Below are 23,198 nucleotides of genomic sequence, written 5' to 3'. Positions count from 1 at the left end.
TATGTGCTGCAACAGCAAACAAGTATTCAAAATGAGGCACAACCATTGCACCAGCACATCATGCCCTGTGTCGCATGCTGTACTTGCTGCTGCTTCTTTTTATCATTGGTATAAACACTTGGAATTTGCAAAGTGCTTTGCAATCTTTATTGTGTTCACCCTCATAAGTCAACATCATTACCATCACACAGCTAGAGAACTGAGAGGCCATGACTTTGCCAGATCAGTCCATGGCAAACCTAACATAAAAACAGGACTAGAGTCCTGCTGAATTCAGCCAATGGCCATCTAGTTCATGTATAAATCTGTGAAATGAAGTAATAAAAATCTGTGCCCAAGTACCGCTTTTAGTTTATAATTTTACTAAGGATATTCGTAGTAGCAGTAGTCGCACTGAGTGCCTTTCATTTGCCATATAACCAATGTTAACCCTAAAATTTGCTGAAATAAATAAGTGAATGGGACCTTGTAGATATTCTGTTTCAAATGACTTTTCTTCTTCTTTTCTTTCCTGTCTCTCAGATTGCAGTGGAGGTCACCAAATCTTTCATTGAGTATATCAAGAGCCAGCCAATTGTCTTCGAGGTATTTGGACACTATCAGCAGCATCCTTTCCCGCCTCTCTGCAAGGATGTCCTCAGGTAAGTGTCACCTCCACAACAACTGCCATTGTCATAGAATTAATCTCTCACTGGCTTTGGGGTTTGCCCTACCTTAGCCCAGATTACATCCATTTTATAATACGAAAAGCTTGTGGCTGTAGCAGTAAGGACATTGGGGCTCTCTTCATTGGCCTTATTTTGATCAGGTTCATGTGTTCAGTGATAAGGATCAATGGTGCATTTTTAGAACTGCCTTGCAGTTTGTTGTATGTTAGAACAACTAAAGCATGCTCAGGTATATCATCCAAGTCAGGGAATTGTATAAGGGCAGATGCTGCTGTTACATATACATTGTTAGAGCTGAAAAAGTCTTGGTCTGGTCAGAGTACAAGTCTGACACTCAGCTGGATTAGACAAATCAATGCTGAAGTCTTGGTTGCAACTTCTGATTCTTGGGTGGGTAAAGAGTTGGAGCAACTGCTTAGTACCCTATCAGCTCATGTTCAGGTCCTATTATTTGACCAAGCACAAATTCCTATTGGGCCTACGTTGATATATTCTAATTTCTTCTCCCTGTGTTCCCTTTTTAAAATTAGTGTTTCTTTCTCTACAGCCCCCTAAGACCATCCCGGCGTCATTTCCCTCGGGTCATGCCATTATCCAAACCAGGTAGGAGAGAAATTGCTTTTCATTTAGCATGATTGTAAATAGAAATGTAGGAAGCAAAAGGATAGGAGAAGCAGCTGCAGTCTCATGGAATGGCTGCTGCCAGGGATGAAAGAATGTGATGGAGCAGGTGTCTCAGCAGAGCCAGTGAAGTGACCTGAGCATGCCCCATAGCTGTGGCATATTGAATACCCTCCATTTTAAGTGTGTGTGTGGGGGGGTCTTCTTTTTTGCTCAGAAGCTGTATGCTGCTTTGTTCCAGCAATTGAATATACATCTTCAGCAAGTTTCTAAGTTTTGCCTTTTCCACAGCTCTCTTCTAGCAGTGAGGCTAAACTTGAGCTGTGCACACACCATACATTTAGAGTACACTTAAAGCACAAAGGAACTCCCCTCCCCCCAAAAAAAATTCCTAGGACCTTAATTTGTTAACGGTGCTGGAAATTGTAGCTCTATGAGGGGTAAACTACAGTTCCCATGATTGTTTGGAGGAAGCCATGTGCTTTAAATGTATGGTGTGCACACTGTCTAGGCCTGCGCCATCCCTTTCTTTAATCACTATAGATGGTTTGTTGATAACACGGTGATATCCACGTACAGCATTACTGTCACCAGTATGTATCACCCCCACTTCTAAGTATCTGGCTAACGTGATAAATGCTTGGCTGGCTTCCTCATTCTTCCACATTGTGGTTCTGAATGGCACACTACATTTTAAGGCTATAGGGGTTTGCAAGCACTGGGTGAGTTGCTTATGTATTTTGTTTAGGCTGCATCATGTTTCTGTGCATAATTGTTTCATATTGTATTGTGCTCTCTGTTTGCCTCTCTGTTTCCCTGGTGAAGAACAAGAGAGATCCCTCCTGATGATTAAGGGTCTGATACCCAACGTGCTTGCTGGCCAGCTCCTGGAAACATTCTCTGGACACATGTTGTATGCTGCCAGCACAGCCTCCTCTTTCCTCATCAGAGAGGGGGAGGATTCCAGCACCACACCATCCCTCTTACTTGGGAACTGTGTTGTGAAAAAGGCTCAGAAGCCTGGTTGGTCCCTGGACAAAGCTTTGGAAGGCCCAGACTCAGGGATCTTGACTTGGAGGGCTCCTGAGAAAGGCACCAATGCACTACTCAGAAGGACAGCAAAAAAGGGGACAACATAAAGCAGTGTAATTGCATTGCTCTCTGTTCCCAAGTTTAGTTTGTATAGTGTCTTGAATGAATCCACAACATATGTGAGTCCCTCACAGGACGACTTTGATCCCTGAGTCAACGGGATATTCCATTCTGCTGTGTGCAGTGTTCTATGTGATTTCCTGCTACCTCTTTCTTCTGAGCTCTCTCTCTCTCTCTCTGTGTGTGTGTCTTGTGCTTAGATTTATTTATGGGCTGTTAGTGCAGCTCAGGGGATTCAGTGATGGTATTGGGCCATTCATTCCTCTCTTAAATAAGGGGTGAGGAAACCTGTGGCCCTCCAGATGTTTCTTGACTACAACTCCCATGATGTTGGCTAGGGCTAATGGGAATTGTGGCTGTCCTGATGCTGTTGTACTCCATGTTCCCCATACCTGTCTTCAATGTTTGGCCACTCCCAATAGATTTGAAAATGCTTAAGGATAGGGATATAAATGCATATAAATCCATAACTGTACACAGCACCTTACAGAATAGTATTGGGGGGCAGGCGGGTGAAAGCAAAGACAGAATACCTAACTTGAGACATTTGCAATTTCACCAGTGAGGAACACAAGTAGAGGGAAATGAAAAGTTCCACTTGAGATGCCTAATGGGATTGATTTCTGGAGTCCTAGGACATGGTACAATAGATCTCCTCAGGATGTCTCAAAGTTCAGGCATGCAGAATTGCTGTCTATATGTATGCTAGCCAACCACAATATTTTCCAAACATCCACTCCAGAAGAAATGCCTCTAGCTCTTAATAATAAGCTTATTTACCTACATGGTTCTTCTTTTACACCACTTAACAATGCCGTGAGCATTAGCCATCTCCCTTTCTTTGTGTGTCTTGTGTCTTTCATGAAAATCTTTAAGCCCAGTCCTTCTTGTTTGTCATTCAGAGAGACTGCATTGCTGATGAAAACAAACTAAGACTTTGTTTTCATATATGTGGGTCTGCTGATCTCAGTGCAGGAAAAGATGTGTTTTGTGTGTGCTTATGCATTTGCTTACAGAGCCCCATCCATCTTCCTCTTTGTATATCTGGGTCCAAAAGCCTTCTTCAAACATTAATGGATCTTACCATTGACTCTCTCTAAATTTTAGATAGTAAGTGTTGGTGGAACTGACTGTCCTGCCCTTGCTGTGCCGTAGGGCTTGTCCATATTTGAGCATTATTTAGCTGTTAATCCACTCCCCCCCCCCATTTGAATTATACCTCTGCATTTTCAGTTCATACCAATAGGAGTTCCCTTTTGTGTTTGCCCCCACCTTCTTCTTTGTTGGTTCTATTATGCCAATTAAATGCTATAAAGTTTTTAATGTGGTTTGCTTGTGATTTTGTGCAAATTTGAGAGTTCCAAAGAAAAATATAGATAAGGCTATGCTCCTGCATTCAGGAGTACTTCAGAAATAGTTGGGCATGAAAATAAATGAAAGCATTAAGAAAATAGCGGGTGTGAAAAGGGGAGTAGCAGAAAATGATGATTGATCCACCTACACCCAAACCCTGAAACAAATATTCTGAAATCCCAAGTGCAATTGTTTGGAGCCTGATTCCCCCCCCCCCCCAATTTATTGGATCATCCCCATTTCAGGTAAACCTGAATTTGCAGGGGGGAAGCATTGAGATTGGTGTTCTTTAAGGGTAACACCATGTGGATTACATAAATCAAATAGGAATGCAAACAGCTGCATACATACTGTAAACTCCAATGTGGACAAGCCCAAGTTGTGAAGCCAGTCTACAATCTGAGAAGATAGGGCTTGTTTGCCCTTATCTTTGGCCTCTAATTCCATTTTTTCTCCTTTGCAGTGCCTGCAACCAAATTGAGTGCCATGACAAGGCCCAGCGTTGGCCCCTGCCAGTGCAAGTATGATCTGATGGTTTTCTTTGAGATCTGTGAGCTTGAGGCCAATGGCGAGTAAGTGTCTCTATTTGTCAATGGATCAGTGGGATGGGGATAGCTTTCTGTTCTAGGAGACATAATCTGATCATCTTACCTGAAACTTGTCTTAGGAATGACTTAGGAGACTTCTTAGGAACATGCTCATTTAGTTCTCTCATTCTTTATTTTGCTGAGTTGTGCACATGCATAAGAAGAGCCCTACTGGATTGATCCAAAGGCTGCAAGTTAGAAACAAGCTATATATTTGCAAAGAATTCCGCAGAGAATTTGGGATACATAACCTGTATGTAAAAGTCAAGCTGTGGGTGAATAGTTGCCTAATGAGATAAGAGTATATATTACTGTATATCACAAATAATTACTGTACATCACAAATAATTGAACTGAGTATCCTTATGCCACTATGGATAGAAGAATCTTAATTTTTGTTCTCTCTGTTTCTCATTTTTCCAAACTTTAATTCAGTTCTCTGCATTCTGCAGCAATTTGCAATTCCTTCCCACCAAAATAACCCTCATGTACATTGACATCTTAGTGAAAATTTATCCTAAGAAATACATTTTTGTATGCAGTTTTGACTAATATACACATTTTTGCAGTCAGTTTCCCTTAATACAGTATAATGCATTTCTGCATGTTATTTTTTTTTCTAATATTTTCATTTCCCTGCCCCCCTTCCCTTAATGTATACATTTTTGTAAACATTGCTTGGGAGAACTGCATTGCAAAATTTGGATAAATGCAGGTTTTGAAGGTTAGCTGTGCTTTGGTTCACATATTGTTTCAGAAATTGCAAAATTGATAGATTTTGCATACTGCATCAAAATTCTCCACCATCCCTACATGCCACACAGTATGATCATACCCTTTTTTCTGGGTGTGGTCTATGCAGGATCAAGAGCAGTTTGGTACCTTAATCCTGCATGCCCTCCTGCTGAGTGACTGTGAAGCAGTCTGAAAGCTTCTCTCTGTGTGTTTCCCTGTTTCTTATCTGCTTTTGCCCTTCTCCCACAAGGCGAAGGATAGACTGATGCAAATAAACCTAGCATAGACCCTGAAGTTGTGGGGACCACTGTGGTGTGTTCTGTAGCAATCGTCCCTGTCTGCAATGTGGGGCCTTTGATGGGATGCGGGCTCAGGGCATTCCATAATACAGGCTGAATGCATTTGGTGCAAATACAATGTTCAGTGAACTTGTTCAAAAAATACAAGCATGGTAGCATGGTCAACACAGGCAAGGATCTCTAAGAGTGTGTTTCACTTACACTGTTTGGGGGACTTGGTGCTGTGGGCTGACATTCCACATCCTGTCTCACTGTAGCTTTCTTTTATAGCTACATCCCTGCTGTTGTGGATCATCGTGGAGGAATGCCCTGCCATGGAACATTCCTTCTACACCAGGTATTTTCTGCCCCAATACCCAAGCTCATTGGCTCTTTTCTGTAATGATATTTTTGTTAGGTTCAGTTCTACATCCAAAAATTACTGGAGGTGAGTAGTGAAACACCGATAAAAATACAAGCCTCCTGCCATGATTAACTAAGCATCTTTGGGCACAGACTTGGAATGGCAGACTCTGGAGACACATGAAGAGGTGCATGAGATGGAATGGGGTGGGGATGCTAAGACAGTTAGGAAAAAAGCTCTCTCCTGTCAAACAGGAATCTCAACTGCTGCCAGAGACTGGAGAGAGCTCAGAGCCATGGCCTGGGGTGGCTAAACAGGATTCAGAGGAGCAGGAGGTTCTGGCGTTATCTCCCAGAGCCATGTGATGCCTCCCCTGGTGAGAACAGCTGCACCAACCCCAATGGAGTGTGCACCTGTACAGTGGCGTAGCGTGGGTTGTCAGCACCCGGGGCAAGGCAAGTAATTTGCGCCCCCTAACCCGTGGATTTGCGCCCCCTAACCCGTGGATTTGCCCTAACCCCAGATGTTGCGCCTGGTGCGGCCGGCCCCCCCTGCACCCCCCACGCTACGCCACTGCACCTGTAGGCTACACATTTTTGCAAAACTAATTCTTGCTAATTAGGTGTGTGTCCCACCTTGGCAATCAAACTTGTTGGGTTTAGAACTTTGTGTCCTGATACTGGACTGTTATCTGGCCTTGCTCCTAGCTCGGTTAACTTCTTCATTCCATTTGTAGGAGCTACGAGACTGAGTTAGCACTTGCTCACTGCTGTACCTTACGCTCTCACTTTACTGGTTTGCCATAAATTTGTTTTTCATGCTGAGCAGTACATAGAATCTTTTGTCAGGAAAGGAAACGGGAGAGGTTCAGCTGTGCTCTGCACTGCAGATTACCTCCTTTAAAATGCCTCCTCCTTTTTCTTTTCTTTTTTAAAAAGTATTTTTATTGCTTTTCTTCTTATAGGTTAAACAACAGCACATATGCAACAAAATATACCTTCCCCCTTAGTAACTATGATGCAGCACAGTGCAATAAAAGAGGAGTAACACAGAATCAAAATTGAAAGCAGCCAAAAGTTTTGATATGCTGTAGGAAGTCCCCTGTTGTATATCTTGCTCATACGCATAATAAAGCAGTGCCCAAATGACCCTTTTAAATGAGGTTATCCTCAAGACAAACTGTATTTATTTGCCTATCTTGGCAAAGCACTTGTCAAGAAGAGGGTGTGGGAACTATGTGGCTAGCACTGTAGATTGCCTAATTTAGGGGCCAGTTTATAAGAGGTAACCTGCTGTAGGAGCCATGTCCTTCTCCCTCTCTTGGCCAATAGTTTTGCCCCTGTTCATGCACATATCCTTTTGCAAAGGGCAAAACCCACCCAGTGCTGCTCATTGCTTAGCTGAAGTTCTCACAACCGCTGCCTCCTTTCTCTTTGGGCATGGTGGATGACAGGGTATCCAGAGGAGGATCACCGTCACCCTGGTGCATGAGACAGGGAGCCACATTCGCTGGAAAGAAGTGCGGGAGCTAGTTGTGGGTAAGTAAAGCTTGTGTCTACCCTTTCATGTATCTCCTAGCCAAGGGGGTGGAGTCTCAGGCCCAGGAGTCTCAAAATGCACCCTGGGCCATGTCGTCTCATGGGTCTGGCTTTGTGATGGGCTTGGATGTGATAATGCGGATGGTTTGCCTAGATGGACGGTGAAGATGTGTGGATGTTGTGTGTGCAGGGCTGAAAACCTCGTGGCTTTTGTGCGACTGGAATGAACAGGGCAAGGGTGGCTCACTTCCATTGGAACTGGTAGGGCAGAAGGCAGGAAGGCCAACAGGAAGTAGAGACAGAGCCAATGGCAGGCAAAACCAACTCGCTTTAGTTTCGTCTCTGTTCTCCTCCCTGCCGAATTCTACAAGGGCGGCCCTGAGTCTTAAAGAGTAGAAAGCCGATAGCTGGTGCCACTCCTTGGGCTGATTGTAAGTAAGAAGGCAGGCAGGTGGGGGTTAGATGAGGCCAGATGGAGGTTAGTGGGGCAGTGCCCTAGCTCCAACCTTCACTAGTACAGGAGTAAGAGTCACATCCATTGCTCTGCTGATTTTTGCCTCTAGCCCCACCCACCAATGGCATGTGGCTCCTGGAAGGTTCCCCATGAGGGAATGCAATACTAAGTCTGAGAATGGTTCTCCACCCCTGTTGTGGCCAAATGGTTGCCTGAACCGAGCAGCCCCTTACTCCCATTGACTCCAGAGAGGTTTATAGACACAAATGCTATGTGCTGAGCATCAAAAGCAGTGCTCCGAGACCCTAAGTAGGCCCCTGAGCATTCTTACTGACTTGTAGACAGTCTGTACTTTGGAGATCTGTGTCTTTTTCTGGTATGTGGTGCAGTGAAAACCATTCAAAATGGTATTTATATATTGTGAGGAGCTATTCTGCCCCTAGAACCTCAAGGGCTGCGAGGCTACTATATCAGGGAATTTATGTTGCTTATGCAGGCAGATTTTGAGAAGTCTCCAAATTATAGTGGTGTGGTAGGCTTGCTGACTCTTATTTGTTCCAGGGCAGCATGGATCTGTATAGTGAGAGAAACAAAAATGTCACAGCAATATGATTCTCTTAATAGCTACTGCTTGACAGGATCACCTCATTGATAGGCTGAAAAATATACCTGCGTTTGAGTTCCCTCGGGAATAAAGTGTATGTGGTGTTTTCTGCTTTTAGGTCGGATTCGGAACACCCCAGAAGGAGATGAATCCCTCATTGACCCCAACATCCTGTCTCTGAACATCCTGTCATCAGGATACATCCGCCCCTCCCAGGATGATCGGTGAGTCTGGCCACAAAGCATGCTCTGCTCATTTAACCTTAAAGTTGAGTTGAGTTGAACCTGAGGCAAACATGACCTCCCTGTAGATTTTCAGGGAGTGTATATACCTAAATATATATTGAGGGGGGGGCATTTCTCTGAAAGCCCCACCCCTTTACTGCAGTACAGACACCCAGTGAGCTAAAGCCATGCTGAGGCTAGCTAAGTAACAAGACTACAGTGTCCAGGTAGCAGAAAGGGAAAGCAACAGTTGTCCAAATTATTTTCCCCAAGCATCCATCTGATTGAGAAGAGTTTTACCAGGCTGGTAACAAAGATTCCAGCCAAACAGGCCTAATTTTTCCTGTTTGACCTTGGCCATGAACATCCATCACCTTATCACTGAATGTCCAGTGAATTAGAACCATATCAGAAGCTACTTTGTACTAGGCTCAGACTATTTGTCCATTTAGCCCATAATTGTCTATTATGACTGACAGCTTCTCTTCAAGGTTTGAGGCAGAGATCTCTCCTACCACATGCTAACCAATATTTTAAACGGCCACACATAGAATCCGGGACTTTCTATGTGCAAATATTGTGCTCTACTAATAATCAATGGTCTTACCCCATACATACAGAATTTTTGGCTTTGCCTGTGGTATGCTGTTCCTTATACATTAGCAAAAATCACATTATTGCCTATCACTGCTCCTTGTTCATGCACTTAGAGCTGGTTTTCTGGGGGAAAGATAGAACAGGATTGTTGAAAGTTGGCACCAGCTGCTTGGACATGTTTTGCTTCCTTGGAGCTGGAATAGCAATGCTTGCACCAAGCACATTATCACCAGGGCAAATTCAGAATATGCTGGGATGCGGGTGGCACTGTGGTCTAAACCACTGAGCCTCTTGGGCTTGCCAATTGGAAGGTCAGTGGTTCTAATCCATGTGACAGGGTGAGCTCCCGTTGCTCTGTCCCAGCTTCTGCCAACCTAGCAATTCAAAAGCATACCAGTGCAAATAGATAAATAGGTACCGCTGCAGCGGGAAGGTAAACAGCGTTCACGGTGTCCTGTTGTGCCAGAAGCAGTTTAGTCATGCTGGCCACATGACCTGGAAAGCTGTCTGTGAATAAACGCCAGCTCCCTTGGCCTGAAGCGAGATGAGCTCCACACCCCATAGTTGCCTTTGACTGGACTTAACCAAGGGTCATTTATTATTATTATTATTATTATTATTATTATTATTATTATTATCATCCATTCCATTTCTATATCATTTTATATTTAAACAAAAATATCTCAAAGCAGTTTACAACACATTGAAACGTCAAATAAAAGAATCCAGAATAAAACATTACTGAAAAACGTCAAATATAAAGTATAGATTCAAAGCAATATAATGTAATTATCTTAAATATTTCAAAACAAAACATTACAAAGGAGGTCAAGTATAAAATGCACATTAAATAAAACAGTATAATTAGCAAGAAAATAAAATATTATCATAAGCATAGAACATATCTGCTGCTGTTGCTGCCCATCCTGTGAACGGTGGTTCATGGCGGGAGACGGCTGTGAAAGCTCAGGCTCAATGACCTGGGTCTGCACTAAGACAGCCAAGATGGTAATGCATTGTAACAGTTATAATTCATAAGATGAAGGACTGAGTTTGGTCCCATGGATGGGGTACTCATGCTACTATGTCAGGAGAACAACAGGCAAGAGGCAACTTGGCTTCCAATCTCAGTTTCTTTCACTTTTTTGGGTGGTGGGTGGGGAATATCCCTTTCCATGTCTCCTGTAGTTGTGTGGCTACTCCATTTTTACTGAAGCATCCCAGGCTGGTCCCTCAATACTCATCTCCATTCAGACATTTAACATAACATCATTTATCCTGACCCTCTGGCAAAAACCCCCACTCATCACGAGCTTGTATAGTTGAGCTGTGAACGATTAAAATGGGGTTGCGGACGAGGCAAGGTGTTAGTATGTGATGTGAAAAACAGAAGCTGCCGAAGAAATGCTGGAAGAGAAGACAAATTGTCTGAGGTGAGTTACCCTAGGTCAAAGGTTATGCAGTAGGGAGGTTCACACAGCCTGCTCTCCAGTGCTGAAACAATGGGTGAAAGGGGTTGTGGGGCCACACAGGCTAGCTCTGCCCTTTTCCTGTGCTGTCTGAATGTTTGGATGGTGGGGAAGCATTTCATCAGGCTTAGCTGTGGCTCACGTCAGTCATGGAGGCAAGGCTAGCCCATAGCTTATACCCCCTCACCCATTTTTTCAACACTGCAAGGAAGACTGGCATGTGAACTTCCTAATGTTAACAAAAGAGCAAAGACTCTTTTTAGTATTCAGCTCTAATGGAGTTTCTCTTCCAAATAAGCAAGCAATATATAAATGACAAATAAAGTGAAATGTTAAAAAACCTGTTAAGTTGTGGGTGAACATATCAGACGACACAGCGATTCTTCAAACAGCTCTTGTTTATTCACAGGCCAGAACAGAACTGAACTGAAGGGTTCAGTCAGCCTGCTTATATAGAGCTCCAGTACAATGTAACTGTAACAATTTTCTAAAACTATCCAATCACTGAATGTCACTTTCGATCCCTTATTTGCATAACTATCTACAGTATCCCCCTGCTGGCCCAGGGTGAGAACTTCAGTACATAACAAAACCAAGGAGTGGAATTCCATGCTGTGCTATGATGAACCTTCTGTCGGCACAAACATTGCAGCTTGCCATACAGAACAAGCCCCCCATTCCCATGTGCTGTTCTGGAAATTTTGCTGACCCCCTTGAGCCAATTTTGGGGTACTGTATGTGGGAGGAGGGGGGAAGCCTGTTGCACAAGCAGAAGTCATTGTGCAGGAGTTCCAGTGATGGGGCTGATTAAGTGAACCCAACCCAGAAAAATCAATGAAAGGAGGTCCAACCAGCATACAGCAGTGTCTCTATGAAACAGTAGCTACTAAAGACCTGCTCCATGGATTAAGAGGGAGGAGATGCAGTTATGGAAAAGTATTTCCAAATGGCAGTTTCTTTAGCAACAGACACTGCATGCACAAGCAAAATAGGAAGAACCTCACAGCAAAAGTAACTGCTATCATGAGTGTTCAAAGTGATCATTCCTAGTTTTGCTCAACAGTTGCTGCTCCCCCGTGACAATCTTGTGAGTACATTTGGCTATTAGGGATAAACACAGCAAACCTGGTTTGCAAGTGCCCAGCTTGTTGGCATGCCAGCCACCTGCAAATGTTCTAGGATCATTGAATAAAGCTGACATTAAAGATTTTCTGTAGTTGTATGGTGGATATTGATCAGTAAAATAACTGAGTCATCCTGGATGTGCAGTCCATTTAGGTAATTCTGCATATTGGATTGGATATCTCTACTGTGGGGATGGGGGACCAGTGGCCCTTCCAGTGTTGCTGGATTACAACTCCCATCTTCCTTGGTCACTGGCCATGCTGGCTGGGGCTGATGGGAATTGTAGTCCAGCAACACTGGAAGGTCACATGTTGCCCACCCCACTGTACTGCATATTCTGGGAATGGATTTTTCTGCTTCTTTCTTACTCAGACTCTCAGCAGAATACTTGAAAATGACTTTTCAAATCAACTAGCAAAGCATTCATATGCTTTAGGACATGTTTGGGTTGTTTCATTTACAACATTTATCAATTTCTCTGGCAAAGCAGCATAACTCATTAAAATTCATCTTTTGACGAAAGCAATTAAAACTCAAAAGTGTCACGAACAATAAAAAGGTTTATCCTGGGTCATGAACCACCTTTCAGGTTGCTTGGGGAGGGATAGGAATCACATATACAGAGCATTCATGTTTTGGTTCTTCCTCTCTGGATCTGTGCCTGGCATAAGAGCATTATTCTCAGCTGCCTGCATGGATGATAACTGAATTGTTGGCTGATGCCTCAGAGTTTGCTAGCAGGATGGCCAGATTTTGCAGGAGGAGGAGGAGGACAATCTAGAGCAACTGAAGAAGACAATGGACCATCTTCCAGAGTCCCCACCCTTCAGTTCTGCATGGGCTCTGGGGGCTTGCTTTGGGTCTTGATGTTGCTGAAGCGAGAAGGGTCTGAACCTATCTAACCCATCATGTGAACCTTTTGCTTCTGCTCACTGCTTTGCTATTGTGTGTTACCTAGCTGCCTTCCCAAAGACCAAATAACAATATATTTTGGTCTCATTCCCTCTATCCCCCGGCCACTGAAACCTCTATGAGACTAGAGAAGGTTCCATTGCCTTCATTCTTATAAATGCAGTGAAGAACTTGGAAACTCCTTGTTGCTATGGCATTAACCCCCGCCCCCCAATGTGTAGTGGTTAAGCATGAATTAACATGGACAGAATGGCCTCAGGGGCTCATTCGGGCCTTAATAACTTTATTGGGTGATGGTTGATGCAGTTATGTTCCAAGAACTCAAGGTAAATCCTAGTGCAATAAATGAGGCTGGCATCACATGATTCAAATCTCAGTACCAAGAGGGTAGTCCTGTTCCTTACTACATTTGTATTCAAGGTGGCATACTTGGGCTTTGCTCACAAGACCACTGTGAAATTGGGTAAGCATGCAAAAAGTGATGCACCCACTGGACTTCATGAGTATACCAGGATTTGCTCAGCTCTCCCCAGTTCAGGCCCCAATATTCGGTGTCAGTGTCGGACACTCACTCACTCCGCTCACTCATAATGGTTGTGATATTGGATGCTTTGCTATTTTCTACTGCAGCTTTTTGTGGCTTGCCAGTGGGCAGAGAGAGGTGCTATTTATAGGGCTTGGGCTTTTGAGGAGCTGCACTATGGAACTGCTGCTACTGCTGCTGCTGCTGTTACCACCCATTTGAACCCACACTAACCATGTGATTGTTTGTGTTTTTGCAGGCAGTTTCTTGATTCGGATATGCCTAGGTATTATTTGTTCCCCTCCCCATTTATTTATTGATTTGACCTCCTCCCTGGTGCCCCTACCCAAGTCAGCATTGTGGTCACCAATGCTACAGTTGGAACTTCCCTCCACCCACTCAAATACACCAGCTTCTTTCTCCTTCTCTTCTGTATCATTGGACTTTTTGTTCCATTTTGTTCCTTGGGTCTCTCTCCCCACCCCCTTGTTTGGTTTCCTTTTCTTCTTTCTTTCTTCCTTTATTTTTTTTTTAAAAAAACAGCTCTCTTTAAAAAAAATAAATTCTTGTAAATCTATGTTCTTTTTTTGGCTGGTTTTACTTTCTGTTTTGCTGCAGTTGTGATTTTTTCTGACATCTGCCAAAACTATGCTGCCCCACCCCTTGTCCATGCTGAAGCCCCTTCCCTTGCTCCCAGCTCTGGCACGAAGGCAGTTTGGATAGCTGTGTGCTGATGCAGGCTGCATGAGAAGCTGGGCTGGGTGTGATGAAAAGAAGGGGAAGGGGGTGCAGGAGAGCCATTGCTGTGTGAGAGATGAGGAAAGAACCTAGTTTAACAGGCTTTGTGGAAAGGAGCCTTGTGTTAACAGCTTCTGTTAAAACTGTTTGGCAAAATGCAGCTGAACAAACTCAAGCATTAAATGGTCTGCAAGTTTGACAATGATTGGTTTGCACGTAATGCTAAGCCAAACAGTGGTTTAGCACAAATGTGCTCCTCTTCCAGTCCTGCTGCTGCACTGCTGTTGAGCCAAGCAATTGTTTGACTTAGCATGCTCGTAGTTTGGAACACTCCATGAGCTGTAACCAAGGTTTGTTCTTGGTTTGCAGTTCTGGAGGAGACAAACCAGGAGTCTGGGTTCAGATGACACACTAAACCAAACCTTAACTCACAGGTGCAGCAGGACTGGAAGAAGAGCAAGGTGGCTGCAACCTCCTCTCCAGAAGCTTGCACACTTGTGCATTCACACTGAGCCATGGTTTGGCCTAGCACTGCATGCAAACCAAGCCAGCAGGAATGGTTGATGTTTAGAATATTATCCAAGGTGGACAATCTTTACATACAATCTGAAAACTGTACTTAACTTTGGAAGACTTCCTCCTTCCCCTAAGGTGTGTTTGGGATTTCCCTTTCTATTTAGAGCCAAGGAAGAGAATGCTGAGAAAATGGGATTGTGGATATCAAGGTTTGTTTTAGTTTACTGGTTTTTCTGAATGAATTCTATTGAGAGCCCAGGACTTAGTTCTTGGCTGCCTTGGATTTGCAGAAGTCAATAGTCCAGCATGGGCAGAAGTCAATAGTCCAGCATGGGCAGAATAGGAATAAAATGAGACCTTTCTTGCTTACCTTGATTGCAAGTCATTTGCAGATATTTGATTGATCTGAGGTGTCTCTAGGGATGATGGTTATGTTGAGGCACATGCTTATTGACCTTCTATTTCTGAAAGTTTGGTACAAAAGTTGTCATTTCAGGGAAGTGTAGATAGGCTAAGAAATAAATTTCATGGAGTAAATGGAATAAACTGGACTATGCTAAGTGCCCTCTGATTCCTCTGGAGTAACTATTCAGTCTGTTCCAGAAGTCCGTTCTTAAACCAAAGTGTTCTTAAACCAAGGTGTGCTTTCCCATAGCAGTGGGGGACTCAATTTACACCGAACAGGAAGTGGAACATGTTCTGCTTCCAAGGCAAAGTTCACAAACCAATATACCTACTTCCTGGTTTGCAGTATTCTTAATCCAAGTTGTTAATAAACTAAGCTGTTCTTAAACCAAGGTGCCACTGTACTACCCTTGTATACTGTACAATGATGCTGCAAAGCAATAATATGTGGTTTATTGCTTACATGTGGCCTATTTAATGAGCTCTTTGATTGGTGCCAGGCACCATTTTGTGCAGGTAGTCATTACAGAGGTATAGCAGTCCAATAAATAATGATATGCCATCCAGTCATTCATTGTTATCACTAGCCTGGCCTTTAACTCCAGGGAATAAGTGTACTTCCAGAACTCAGAGACCGTCAGTGTTTGGCAGATACCTAAGAACCAAATTAGACATGTGCAGTTAGGCAGCCCATGCTTAAGGCAGGGGTCTATATATTGTTAAATAACAATACATATCAATAAGTGTTAACTAATAAATAGATTCAATCTTCAGATTCTGCCTTTCCGTCTTGGATAGAAATGGAAGTATTCGTCAGCTTCAGTTCTCTGAGCTTCTCATTTTTTCCATTCCTAAATTTGGGTCCCAACATTTCTGCAGCAATTTGCAAATTTTCTTTTTAAAAATCCACATGAAAGTTAGCCAATATTTCCTAACAAGCACAGTTCTGTATGCGGCTTTGACTAATGTAAGGCTTTTGTAAGCAATTTCTCCTAATATAATGCATTTATGTATAAATTTCATGAATATATTCATTTTATGCATATCATCATCATCATTGATTAAATAAATAAATTTGTATACCACCCTATACCCGCAGGTAAATGAATTGTTGTAAGCATTAGCTAGTTGGAGAATGGCATCTCAAAATTGAGATGCATGTGCATTTCAAAGGATGGCTATATATTGGTTCTCATACTGCTTGAGAAAGTGTGAATTTGATAAATTCAGCTTTAAATGGGAAGTGGATTTAATTGCTCCCCAACCCTAGCCTTAGTAACAACATTCCAGAGCTCAGTTCCTTCTTCAGCAGTTCTGTTTGTTTCGTCCACTGTGTTCTATTGCTTGTTCCAGGTAGCTTGGTGGAACTGTGTTCCATTATTGGTTTGTGTGTGAGCTTGGGTAATGTTCTCCTTGGGATGAACTTGACAGTTGTTGTGTGTATTTGGTGTTGGGAAGGAACTTTTCCCAGGTCTGATAGACTTTTAGCACTTCTATGTAAATTGAGACACCAGCTGATTTTCCTCCAACAATTGATATTTACCAGTATTTATTGCTATATCTTGAATTCCGTATCTTGCTATAGCACCTTTGCATGGCACACCTTGCTTGCTCCTTCTCTTTGTTTATCAGGGCATGCTGTAATCTGGACCAGAAAAGTTGATCTTTTTCAATTTAGCAGCACCATTGCTCATCACAGTTCACTGTATAGTATGTTTTAATTCAGTGATTCCTAAACCTTGCTGGTTTAAGACCAGAAGGTTATCTCATGTTGGCTTCAGTTTCACAAAGCTGGGAAATAGGAAGTGATGCCTGATGTCTTCACAAGCATGCCTCCGTGATCAGTGACAATGTTGTGCAGTGTCACAAATTGTGCTTGCTTATGACTTGCTCTCCATGTACCCTCAAATTTCCTTGGTCTTTCAGGCCCAAATCCAGTTGAGGAGGATGGATTGCCAGGGACCAGCAAAGATGCCCCACATTGTCCTAGTCCTGTATTGCCTTACGAAGCAACTTACTCTATTGCTAGAGGAACCCTCCTGTGCAGTGAACCACCCTTGTTTAAAGCAGTAGCTGGCAGCATGGGTTAAACAGTGGGAATGCTCCCTCTTCTATTACCATTCTTATGCTGGCTCAACACGGAGGCGTTTTTGTGTAGCACTACAGTAAGGCTGTTCAAGAGATTGAGGTGCAAGTTCATACTCATAGCTTTCCAGATCCACCATAACAGCTCTATATAATTCAGACTGGCTTTGATTCAATAACTTCTCTAAAATGTGACCTGCAAATGACCAATTGAATAAACTTTTGATAATACATTTTCCTAACTCACTACCTTGGATACTTGAGTGTAAATTCTAGACTAGATTATAGAATTTAAAGCTTTATTTTCATCCTTACCATCTGACTAGCAATGTATTTATGTGTGAGCTAAATTGCCTGTTGAAAAAAATGCAACTTCTGCTTATATGCAACTTCTGCTTGATAATATATTTCTAAATTCTCCAAATTGAATACCAGATGCTTAGGAAAGTGATTGTATTAGTAATATATATTTCTGGTGTTGTCAAAGGATCCAATAATTAAAGAGCACACACATACACATTTCTTCTTTTCTAGTGTATCAGTGTAGACAAGCCCATAACCTATGGAGTAGGGTTAAAGTTTATTGTTGAGTGAATGAGTCTAGGGCAATGGATGAACACCCAAGGTTCTCAGTACAAATATCACATACAATGAATGAAGTGACATAATCAGAATTCCATGCACTTAGCCCCCCAGAATAGCCTTCCTTCATCTTAACTTCTAGATTTGAAAGTCATACTAGTGGCATTCCCATTAAGTTCTTGACAGTGCAAAATTCTGTGTTCTTCTTTTAAAAGGAACCCACAACCTCACCTTCCCACCCCCACCACATACAATATTTGCTTAGCAATGTGTTTTCAGTGATTCATTTGTATTTGGCATGTTTTCTTTGGAAGAGGGCTGAAAACTATTGTTTGTGCGAATTTCACCCAGAACCCCTTTCTGCTTTTACCTTGCTCAAGTCATTTTAGTCCATTTTTCACACTGTGAATCAAAATCTTGATAAGAATTATGCTCCACTGAAAACAGTCTTGATCCTTGATCCCCTAATGCAGGGGAAGGGAGCCTAGCTGGATGGACACAGATATTAGAAATTCAACTAAAAAGTGAAAGGAGAGTGTTGAATACGCAAAACTATGTTCTGAATTTCATTCTGTGACCATGCTCTTCTACCAAGAGAGGGCACTTCCAGATTGACAGTTCACTTATACAAGATGAGGTTATTATCCTGCAGTTTCTAGTGCTAATATCCTGTCACTTTTCTCATCAGAAAAGGTCTGATAAGAAAATTGCCCTGGAAAGTGCAGGATAACAACCACTAGCTAGCAATATTGTATAACGTCCATGCAAACATATCAAGATTAATGCTCAATAAACAGGCAATGTTGTAAAGCCTCTGTGCAAACGTGTCAGGATCAATGCTTAACAAACAGCTGGTCTAGAAGCTCCCAGAGTGAAGGGACAATAGTATTTTTGCTTTTCATTTGTTGCCCACCTTTACCAAATTCACAACAATCTATGGCTGCACTCTGTTCAAATCACCATCTACCCCATGTAGCTGCCTCTCTGGGTAGCTTTCCACAGGGCACCATATAAACAATGCTTTCTGACATTTTGATTTCTTTGTGTATGTGTGTATGTGTACATGTGTTTGTCTTGGGTTGCCTTCCACTTATAGCATTTCACTGGGAAATGACACTAGGTATTTCTACCTCACTTTACTCTCACACACTTGCTTGATCTATTCCCTCCTTCTCTTTTCTCTTTCTCCTCTCCCTTGTTTCCTCTTCCCTTTTCCTCTTCCTTTCCTAATCTTCTTTCCTTCCTTCCTATTGGAGTTACCTGTTCTCCCGTGGCTTGTGTCTCCGTGATCTTGATCTCAGCTCTTTCAGTTTTGGTTTTGGCAAGATGCTGCGACTCTCAGTGTCAAGATGCAATGTTTAGAATGGGATAGAAACTGTGCATCATCAACTAATAGTCAGATCCTCTTTAACAAGAGTCAACAACTATTTCTGAGAGGTGGACCTACTATAATGCACAATCTTCCCAAGAGGAGACTTGGCTTCTTTTTTAAAGAGACTTCTGACTATGTTGATATGAGTGTTGGTGAGCTGTGAAAGTGGAATGTCCATGTGGAAATGTTTTTGAATCACGAGGATGCTCAGACACATATTAAAGTCCCAGTATTTTGGTCACCTTTTTGAATGTAGTTTCTGGCATTTAGTGGCACAAAAATGCTGGGCCAAAAAGGTTCCACCAAAGGAATGCCATCATAATGGGAAAGGCTACTGAAAGGGGATGAGAGTGACGTTTGGGTGTCTGTATATCCAGAAGGGAGAACCATTTTCAGCATGAGATCTGTTTTAGCTCATGAGCAGCCTTCTGGGGACTGCATTCCAGTGGTGGCGGGCAGGGCCAAAGGCAGATGTGGGCGAAACCATGGTTGTGACTTTTACAATGGGCTACGAAAGCCAGAGGGTTCTATGCACAAACACCGCACAACCATCTCTCCATCCTCCATCCAGGGAAACAAGGAATTGTCATCATTCAAATAAACATCTCAGCAAGGCAAAGATACTAGAAGAGGGTGTGTGGCCTGGGGAGAATCCTGAGAATCTGAGGGAGAGGCTTGGAAGGGCCACATTCATGTCATCAGAGCTTACATCTGCTTTGGTGCTTCCATTATGCAAAACTGAACCTCTATTTCATGTGTGGTGATCTTTCTGGAAACCCTGGCTTCCTCAGTGGGATAGTATGTCACAGTACTGGTAGACTATCTCAGTTATTGTTCTCAAAAGACAATCTGGGTGTTTTTTTTAATAGGGCCAGCTAAAAGACCACACTTTTCCCCATACTAAACTCAGGTACCTTATGTACCTAATTTCACAAAGCAAGAAGTAGTTCTGAGATAGCAGTAACCAAACAGGAAAAGGCTAGGGTATGTTAGGTCTGGAGAGAATTATATCTCCCTATCATTCAGAGTCACAATACTCCCTATAAATCAGAGATTGGTGGAATAGTCAGTTTTCTTCTGGAGCTTTGGTGACTGTAGCTGTATGTGGGAAATGAACTTCAAAGAGAATTCACTGAAAGCACTTTTATGAACATATCAAACTTTTAAGGTCTGCAATGCCAAATGCTTCTGGAGAGATGGAACTGACTGCAGCACTGAGCATCCTCACTCTTTTCTTTTCTGAACATGCTTGCTGAAAATTAGTACCTCCTTCCTGTGGAAGGAAGATAGATTGTCTGTGTGCTATGTTTGACTGAAGAGATATGGCCCTGGAGTGCTTTAGACAAAATCTGAAAATACCCAATTGTTTCAGGGATCAAGAGAAGCTCTCTGTTTTCGTATTGCTTTCCTCATTTTCCCCCTTGACTCTTGCTTCCTTTCCCCTTGCCCACATTCACTCTCAGAGGGCATGTTTAAATTACACCCCAGTATAAGTATGGAACAGATATTTGGCTTTACCATGGCAATGTAAGCAGAAACATGTGACTTTTCTGCTAAGCCATAATATTTACAGACAACTTGAAACTTGTTTATTGCCAATTCTAGATGAGAGAATGCCACCTGCATGCAACTTTCTTTCTATCACTGTGTCCCTCTGTCTATGTCTTTCTGGCACCCCATCATCTCATGGCTTAAATTTTAACCTTAAAACATACCCCAAATCACCTCTGCTCATATGCAGTATTAAAAACAACAACCATGAATTCACAGCACAGAAGTTTCCCTTGAGGATTCCCACAGATGCCTTTACTATTGCTGTTCATAATGAAGGGGTGTTTTTGAGCCACAGCACTCCAGGATGGCTGCATCCATTCAGCACAAATATGTCTCTCTGTGTGTGCATGTTTGCGTACTGCTGCTGATGCAATTGTCACAGTTTGGTGGTTGATGGTAGTGTTTATTTTTAACCAACCATCTTGCTGTCTCTTTGCAGGACGTTTTACCAGTTTGAAGCGGCATGGGATAGCTCCATGCACAACTCTTTGCTGCTGAATCGTGTCACCCCATACAGAGAGAAAATCTACATGACCCTCTCGGCGTACATTGAGGCAAGACCCATCAGTGTCATTTCCTATAAATAGACCACACAGAGCTGAGTTTTAGAAAGGGGCTTCCACCTTGATTTACTCCAGCCCTCCCTGTCTTAAGCAGTCCCATAATTCCTTGTGATTCTCAAACTAATATGGGGTTTTGGAAAACACTAGGATAACATAGCAATACAAGAAGCCCTTACATCAGCATTTGCCAACCTGGTGCTCTCCAGATGTTTTGGATTACAGTTCACATCAGCCCCAGCCCAGCATTTTACCCTGAGTGATAAAATCCATTCAGATGTTGTTTCTGTGTGTACATGAAGTTTGTTTGGGGGAGCTGGAATGTCTTAATGAATTGCTCCCATGCATTAGTTGGAAGGTCTTAATGGGGTGCACACCTTCTATGCATGAGTAGGTGCACCATGCAATTTGATTGAGCAGGGTTCAAACTGCACAGGGTTCCAGGTCATGTAGAATGCCTACATGCACACAGTTACAGCTACATAGATCCCTCTTTCAGACTAATGTATAGAAGTGGGACAACATCAGTTGCAAGGGCAGCATGTGCAGCAGTCTTGTCCTTTCCTCCATGCATTTAAGGTACATATAGAAGAGTGACTAAATGGACCTACAGAGACTTGCTCAAAATCATCCAATGAGCTTCATGGCTTAACAAGCATTCAAACTCGGATCTCCCTCATCCAAGTCAATCTATGGGGCAGCCAGTGTGGGGCCTTCCAGATGTTGCAGGACTACAACTCCCATCAGCTTTGCCATTGGTCAGGGATGATGGGAGTAGTAGTCAAACAACACCTGGCCATTCCTGTTCTATCCACTAGACCACAAGACTTCCTTACTTTTGGAGAACTATAAATGATGGGCATTATCACCATCTTGTTTTAAAATATAGTACAGCTCTAAATGTGATGATAAAATGATGTATGATTTCCCATAATTGCTTTTGTGGCAAGTAACATGAAATGCAGCTGCAGTGGGTGGGCTGCAGAGCGTGTGGGGGAGGCCCTTAAAACTTCTCCGGACCATTTTTCTTCTTGAAATCTCTTCTGGTCTCAGCTGATTTTTAGTCATTCAGATGAAAGACAGTGCTATTTTTCAACAAAGAAGAGGTGATGGAACTCATTATGAACACCTCTGTTAAGTTGTGGGCGAACATAGCAGACGACACAGCGATTTCTCCAGAGCAGCTCTTCATTTGTAAGCTGGACAGAACTGAACAGCAAACAGCTCAGCCGGCCTGCTTTTATAGGCAGCCGGCTGTCAACATTGTAGCAACAACAACCCAGGGTTTCCCGCCTAAAATAACTGACGTGGACCTGAGTGAAAACTATCTACAGTATCCCCCTGCTGGCCCAGAGTGAGAACTTCAGTACATAACACCCCTCCCCACCGAGATAAGGCATTAGTTACAATCGTAATGGTTTCCTTATATACAGCACTACACGTAATGGTTCAATTAGGCACAAAAGCATATCGGTTACATTTCCCATACTTAGACCAACAGTGATACATGTCCAACAACATAGTCCTTTAAATAAGTTGGGCGTTTGGAAACTCTGCCTGACCACCGGGGACTGGTAGCCAAGTCCGGGGGGCCACACAATTCTTGCTGAGGCTGTGGTGTGACCCTAGGTGGTGTTGAAACCAAATCCCCTGGATCCGCTGCTGTGGATGGAGCCTCCGCAAGTGGAGTGGTCTGAGTCTGTGGTAAGTCTGGCAGACCCTCTGAAGCGGCTTGGTTCGGCTCCACGCTGGCAGTTTGCGAGGGAGGTGTAGGTGGAGCCTCGCCATCTGTAAGGGTCTCTTCTGGAGCCACAAGCGCAGTTGGGGGCACCACGGTAGTGTCCAAGTCCCCAACCCTGCACCTAAGCTGGTCTATGTGCCGGCGCCACAAGCGTCCGTCTTCGAGTGCCACCTGGTACGAGCGAGGTCCAGTGACTCCCACTACTGTGGCTGGCACCCAAGGAATGTCCCCCACATAGTTCTGGGCAAAGACCTGGTTTCCTGGAACAAATGACCGTGGCGCATTGGCACAGCCTGGGGGTTCGGCCACGGCAAAGTCCGGGTGCAGCCGGTCAAGCGGTGACCTGAGGCGGCGGCCCATAAGCAGTTCAGCAGGACTCCACCCTGTGGCCGCATGAGGGGTGATGTGTTGCACGAACAAGTATTTGGCAACCCGCTCGTG

The 23,198-nt window shown here is 43.3% G+C and overlaps 1 protein-coding gene across 22 annotated transcripts in view; it reads left to right on the top strand.

The window, feature by feature from the left end:
- Positions 1–23,198, top strand: part of KIF1A (kinesin family member 1A) — a 130,431-nt gene that overhangs the window by 92,959 nt on the left and 14,274 nt on the right. For 7 of the 22 annotated variants that reach the window (XM_079976821.1, XM_079976815.1, XM_079976810.1 and 4 more), the window contains 8 exons: positions 523–641; positions 1,216–1,271; positions 4,258–4,366; positions 5,686–5,752; positions 7,212–7,296; positions 8,473–8,578; positions 13,464–13,490; positions 20,896–21,010. In XM_079976821.1, coding sequence (XP_079832947.1) covers positions 523–641; positions 1,216–1,271; positions 4,258–4,366; positions 5,686–5,752; positions 7,212–7,296; positions 8,473–8,578; positions 13,464–13,490; positions 20,896–21,010 — 684 coding nt within the window. Of the gene's footprint in view, positions 1–522; positions 642–1,215; positions 1,272–4,257; positions 4,367–5,685; positions 5,753–7,211; positions 7,297–8,472; positions 8,579–13,463; positions 13,491–18,626; positions 18,651–20,895; positions 21,011–23,198 lie in introns of all 22 variants that reach the window. The other 15 variants (XM_079976822.1, XM_079976811.1, XM_079976808.1 and 12 more) reach the window with 3 other exon arrangements.

Source organism: Podarcis cretensis (assembly GCF_951804945.1).
Source record: "Podarcis cretensis genome assembly, chromosome: 5".
NCBI classification, from domain to species: domain Eukaryota; kingdom Metazoa; phylum Chordata; class Lepidosauria; order Squamata; family Lacertidae; genus Podarcis; species Podarcis cretensis.
This window is presented reverse-complemented; position numbering and strand designations above follow the sequence as displayed.